This window comes from Nelumbo nucifera, chromosome 2 (genome assembly GCF_055504915.1).
Source record: "Nelumbo nucifera cultivar China Antique chromosome 2, China Antique-T2T, whole genome shotgun sequence".
In the NCBI taxonomy this organism is placed as follows: Eukaryota; Viridiplantae; Streptophyta; class Magnoliopsida; order Proteales; family Nelumbonaceae; genus Nelumbo; species Nelumbo nucifera.
Window position 1 is genome coordinate 112,959,138 of NC_142650.1, and position 6,728 is coordinate 112,965,865.

At 43.4% G+C, this 6,728-nt stretch overlaps 1 protein-coding gene across 1 annotated transcript; it reads left to right on the forward strand.

Annotated features, from left to right (window-relative positions):
• Window positions 1-2,775: 2,775 nt before the first annotated feature.
• On the forward strand, window positions 2,776-5,052 carry LOC104585883 (protein TEEBE-like). Its single transcript, XM_010242905.3, has 3 exons — window positions 2,776-3,034; window positions 3,648-4,145; window positions 4,288-5,052. Exons 1-3 carry the CDS (start codon window positions 2,959-2,961, stop codon window positions 4,809-4,811), a joined length of 1,098 nt encoding a protein of 365 aa, XP_010241207.1. The 5' UTR covers window positions 2,776-2,958; the 3' UTR covers window positions 4,812-5,052.
• Window positions 5,053-6,728: the final 1,676 nt, after the last annotated feature.

The window sequence follows — 6,728 nt, forward strand, 5'->3', positions numbered from 1 at the left end:
TGTAAAAATCGGTGTAGAAAAACCATGATTTTGGGTTGTGAGAGATGTTTGGCTGAAGATTCTTCATTCGTGAAATGAAAGACCCCTTTGAGGAGGAAATTGATTTATTGAAAACAAAGATTGAGCAGCAAGACAAGTAGCCTGAAGAGACATATTGGAGCAAGCTAAAGAAGACAAGTGAAAGAAGACAAACTCACTATTCCTCATCGTCTTTTTTCTTAGCAAGGCACTTAAACCAGAACTCACACAGCTTGGTCTGGTGTTTTTCCAAAAGAAAAAAAAGGGGACAAACTCGCTGAAACTCGTGAGTTTGGGTTATGATTTGTGAGAAATGTTTGTCTGCTGCAAACTCACCGTCTGCCACTATAAGTCGACTACTGCTACAAATCGGCCGCTATTGCAAACTTGCCTGCCACAACTCTTACTACTGGAGCCTGGAACTCTAGAAGTGCTGCAAACTCGTCGTCGCCGGTAGTCGTTATTCATCGTTGGTCAGTGTGTGTCATCGTTAGACGCCGGAGGTACTAGCAATCGCAGGTGGTTGGTTGGGTGTGAGGGTTAAGAGAAGGGAAGGGTTAGAACGAAAATGGGTTCTAACCCTAAAGGGCCTTAAGCATTCGATTTTGATTTGGGGATTCAAGTCATTTTATTTTTTGTTTTTTTTTAATTAAAATTGTGAAAATAAAAAAAGATAACCTGCGAACCGCTGCCCGACTCGAACGGTTTAGCGGTCCGACCGCCTGGGTCAGTGGTTTTTTTGACTTTTCCACAATTTTTTCAAACTTCCGGTTTCTAGTATAACCGGACCCAAGGGGCTGACTGGTTACCGGTTTTTCCAGTCCGTTCTGGTTTTAAAAACCATGGGTCTTTCATTTCACGAATGAAGAATCTTTAGCCAAACATCTCTCACAACCCAAAATCATGCTTTTTTTTTTGCACGGATTTTTACATATAGATTTAAGGGTTTATTTCAAGCTATTTTTTTCTGTATTTTTTTGAATTTTTTTTTGTGTTTTTTCTGTATTTTTTAAAATTTTTCTATATTTTATGTTTATATTTTCTATGTATTTTATACTATATTATTTTTTATTTAGATAGTTTTAGTTTCTGTATTTTTTTGTTTTCTATTTAATTTTATGTTATTTTTATTATTTATAAATATATTTTTTATTTTTATAACGTCATGGATTGAACCGTTCAACCCAAATGGTTGAACTGCTTAACTGAAAATCAGTACCCTAACCGGTTCTATTTTCGGTTCGTTTTTAAAAACCATGGTCTAAAGAGATAATGCCATATGAATTGAGTCTGGATCTGCTCCTCGTAGAGTTCGCCTCACATAGACGTGACTGTGAGATTAATACCTATTATTTATGGGAAGATGTTCCCAATATAAAGTAGGATGTGACTGTGAGATTAGCGTGAGGCGCGTTCTGTGAGAAGCAAATCCCATGACATATGAATCAGGTTAAAGGAAAAACCTGGCTTGACCGGACCTTATAGGGTTGGGTCAAGATTAGGTTTGCGTGGGTGTAGGATTGGATTAGGATTTTGGTTTTCCAATCCAAGTGGGTTTGGGTTTTTTGCTTAGCTTGTAATACCCTTGCATATTGTAAATTTATATGATTTTAACCCTCTTAAAGCTTACAATTTCTTTTCATATTTATTTCAGTTTTTTTAAAGAAATTGTACCTTGGAAATTGGAACCTATAAATCAAATTCAAATTGAAATTAATGGTTATTATGCATATAATATGTATTATAAAAAATAATTTAACTATGATACCATAAAGACAGGATGATATCAAAAACCTAATAGCCAATTAGTGCTCTTCTCGTATCTTGTCTGTCGGTATCATAAAAAATTTAATTTGAAAGACTGTGTTGCCAACACACCACGTCAGCTTTTGTGAAATCTGGTCGGGTTCGGAAGCTGCATTTTAAGAAGTCGGGTCGAGTTGTATTCGGGTGGAAGAATTGAACCGATCACTGAATCACACAGGCAGACGCCACGTCAGCTTTGAATCCCTTGAGTGCATGACTCCCATAATGCTTCCATACAAAATCACAAAATCCAGAAATCCATATCACCGCACCGACCGCACGAAATACCATTATAACAAAAAAAAAAAAGAAAAAAAACATATCACCGCACGTGGGACACGTCATGAGGTGGGACCACATACACGTGCGCCTTTTGACACCTTTAAGGATGAGATGCTGAATCGCCGTCGGTCGTCGGTCGTCGGAGGGCCTCCGACAAAAGCCTCATGAAAATTAGAAAAGGAGGATGAGAAAGAGCCAGTAGTATTACACTTCCAATATGATGGATTTCTGACCGTCCGATACGCCGAGTCACCTTGAGATAATCTCTCACGCAGATGGACCCAACTGATTATACGGTCCAGATTACGGACAATATTCACCACTTGATAAATAGACTATTAGAAGCGTGTAAATCCATGTTGACAATATTTAATTCCGCAGCAGAATCTGACACAGGACACAGCTTTGCCAAACCCTCATTTAATTCACGACCCCAGTTTAAACGAGGAAAAATGAAAAATGAACAAGAACTAATTAACTACAATGGATCCAATCACAGAGATCCAACCCAGCAAATCACGCCAACCGGTGAGATTTATCTTCAGAATAGGGAGGCAACAATGGGACCCACTTGCAGAAATTAATTCCATTTGATTACTGTGCGTGCTGCTGCCATGAATCATGGGGGAAAGGTGGGTACGATATACTGAGACAAGCAGACAAATCTCTGCACCGCGTTTATAGGTCATCAACGTGATCTTCTGCATATGCTATGCTTTTTTCTTCCCAGCTTCGTTTGCCCATTTCTTCTTTGTCCCTCTTTATATAATGCACCATTGAAGCTCTGTGTTTCTTCCATCTTAAACCCATTCTGAGACTGAGACCTATCTTACCTTGCTTTCCTGTGTGGATATGGCGGTGTTGCTCCCTCTTTTGCTTGCATCCTTGCTCCTCACTGGTCCTGCTTTTGCAGCTACCTATTTAGAGGGTAAGTACCACTCTATAGTCTATACTCTGCTTCTGGTTTGGCTTTGCCATTTTCCTGTTTCATGTTATAATGTATTCTATTTAGTTGGATTGCTGGGTTTCTGTTCTGTGTCTTCATCTTCCCTTTCTCCTCTCCCTTTTCATTTTTGAGGTTGGTGTTGAGTTGGGTTTTTGTGTGCCATTTTCCTGTTTCTTTCTCATTCTTCTGATGGGCATTTTCTCTGTTTTCTTATCTGTTTTTGGATCTAAGATTTCTTTTTGTTTGCATTTTTCTGTTTTTTTAAGCTACTTTTGAGTTTCAAAAGTCTCTTCTCCAGTGCTTTTTTTTTTACCTGAGTTTGAGTAGCTTTTTTTTTTCTTGCAATTTTATGCTAATTCTGATGTTCCAAGCTACTTTTTGAGGTTTTTTAGTTTCCTTTCTACCTTTTTTTTTTCCATTTTGTGATTGCTGCGATTTCCATGGTTCAATGGAAGATCTTCTTCCCATTTTACCTTTTGAGTTCTGAGGGATTTGCTTTTCATATTGTGATTCAACATATTTCTAACAGGAGGTGTTAATCTTTTTCTCTCTTTTCTCCTTCTCTTTGGCTGATCCTTGTTCACTGTCCTTTCAGGGCTTCTCCCAAATGGAAACTTTGAAGAACCACCCAATCCATCCACCCTCCACAAAACAGTCATCCAGGGAAAGTACTCATTACCCAAATGGGAAATCAATGGCCTGGTCGAGTACATATCCGGCGGGCCGCAACCAGGCGGCATGTATTTCCCGGTTGTACATGGCGTCCACGCCGTAAGGCTGGGCAATGAGGCCTCAATCTCTCAAACCATACCAGTTAAACCAGGCTCTCTCTATTCCCTCACATTCGGCTCTTCGAGGACATGTGCCCAAGATGAAGTGTTGAGGGTCTCTGTTCCTCCTCTGTCAGGAGATCTCCCACTCCAAACACTCTACAGCAGCAATGGAGGTGATACTTACGCTTGGGCCTTCAGACCCACCTCTAACTTTGCCAAGGTGATATTCCACAACCTAGGGGTTCAGGAAGATCCTGCCTGTGGGCCTCTCTTGGATGCAGTCGCCATTAAAGAGCTGCTTCCTCCCATGCCCACGAGAGGTAAAGTACTAATCTATGGTCGTCTGGTTTTGTTTTGATCATCTGATCTACATCAATGGGTACTTGATCCAGAAGGGCTCCAGAATTGTTTCCTGTTATCTGTACGTCTTATTCTGATCAACATTTCCATGGTTTCCTGCAGATAACTTGGTCAGGAATGGCGGTTTTGAAGAGGGTCCTCATTTGCTGAAGAACTCCACCAATGGAGTCCTGCTCCCACCTAAACAGGAGGATGCCACATCCCCACTTCCAGGGTGGATCATCGAATCCCTGAAAGCTGTGAAATTCATAGACTCAGCTCACTTCAACGTACCATATGGATCTGCAGCAGTAGAGCTTGTTGCAGGGAAGGAAAGTGCCATCGCCCAAGTCATAAGAACAGTCCCCAACAAGCTATACAATCTCACATTCACGGTTGGGGATGCAAGAAACGGATGCCATGGGTCCATGTCGGTTGAAGCTTTTGCAGGAGCAGAGACCTTGAAGGTGCCCTTTGAATCCAAGGGGAAAGGTGGCTTCAAGGCTGTTAGTTTCAAATTCAAGGCAGTTGGAGCCAGGACAAGGATTACATTCTTCAGTTCATTTTACCACACAAGGGTTGATGACTATGGGTCCCTTTGTGGGCCTATACTTGATCAGGTCAGGGTTTTCCCTGTTATATATTAGCTGAACTGAATCATACACCAGTGATTCTGGCTAGTAGGGTTATTACTGCAAGGGTTATTTGATCATTCCTCTGTAAATTTGGCCGTTTAATACTTTTTTGGGGTTTCAGAACTTTGGATACTAAAGAGAGGCTTGTAAGAATATATGAAATTTAGCGAGGGTTCTGATATTGTGAGAGCTATGCTATGAAATGTAATGAAAATGATAGGAAATGAATTGGAATCTCTTCCTTAATCCCAAACCCTTCTTTGCCTTGATCCACTGAGATAGTGAGATGAGTCTAGTCTCTTTATTGTTTGCAGTGTGGAAAAGTAACTTGCATAATGAATGCGAATTTGTTCAGACTTGAGGGTACAAGCTTGATTCAGTTGATCAGTTTTGGTGGCAGCAAGGGTTCTGTTCTCCGTTGCGGAAAAGGTAAGGGCTTGTTGCTTGCGGCCTTGTGTAATGGGGGTAGTTCTACAGCGGAAGAAACTTGTGCCGCGTCCAGGCCAAGGTAGGTCAAGAGAAGCCTTTGTAAGCTTAGAGGGTAGGAGTTGCCCGATGGGATGGCTCCACCAACGTCGGTAGTACTGGATCATGACCTCAAGTCCAATGGCCGGGGTACTCTCTTGGCTCAGACCGGTCTATGGGAGGCGTTGCTTACGTGCTAAAGGGGGACAACCATAATGCAAGGCGACCATGCGCCGATGAGGTGACTTGGCACCGATGTCAAGGGTCTTCTGTATGCCGATGATGACAGGCTCCTGTGTGTCATGATGATAGGCAACCGCTTGGGTCGAAACACACCTGTGTGCTAGAGGCAACGGGATAGTTCACTCAGTTTGGGCAAGGGACTGGCGTGGTGAAGGGTCATGATTGAGCCAAGCCCGCATGCCAAGCCTCCCTTGAGTATCGGTAGCGTAGTGCCGGTCCAACACTGTCCCCATGAGCAAGTGTGCACCCATGAGGAACCCTGGTAGCCATGTTAGCCGTTAACCAGGGCCGCCCCGCAAGGGGATGATGGTCTAGGAGTGCCAAGGTTAGGCACCCAAGGAGGTCGACCACCCTTCCTCAAAGAGTACGTTAAGCTTTTGGTGGTCTGCCTGAAAATGACATCAGTTCTCCCAAAAATCTTACAGGCAAAAATGACGGTCATGTCCCTAACGTAAGCCTGCCAAGCGTAGGCAAGGTTAAGCTTGTTTTGAACCGTAACAGACTCCCCCACTCAATTCATTGTCGTCCTCGACAATGGTCTTCTTGTGAATGGGCGTCTGTGTCCTGCGCCATCCACTTCACCAGTTCCAGGGCTCACCTGGTCAACCTGGGTCTTGCCTATGTTGGTGTCCATTTATGGGGACGGAACCATTTCACCATGCCGGCCTGTCTGGACTTCACCCCCACTGTTGAGGTTACTCAAATTGCGCAATGGCTATGCCGTTGAACTGTGAAAGAAGGGCCCTTGAAGAAATATGTGTGGTGTTTCGTGGAGGTCCGCCCCATTTATCATCTTACCTCAAGGCTCGACCGTCTTCTTGGTAGCTTTTCAGTGATGCTACCGAACATGCTGATAGGTCTACTCCTCATGTTGACGATGACCTAAGTACCCTTTCACCATGCTGGCCTGCAGACTTCACCTTGCCGATTCGGGTTACTCAAACCTAGCCATGGCTTATGCTCTCTGGGCCCTCGAAACTACGTTTCGCCTCACCGACTCGGGCTACATCTTCACTCCGAGGGGGCCCCACTGTTGCTGCCTCAAGGAGACCTGACCGCTTCAAACGCGAGTGGTGGCAACTTTTACCCATGAATTGCCGAACATGCACTCGCCATGTGATGCACTGTTGCTGCTGCGAATGATCCACCTGAAGACTGAGCATGTTCATCTGAATACAATGCCGATGCAGGGCCGCCATGCTCCAACGGCCACCATAACCA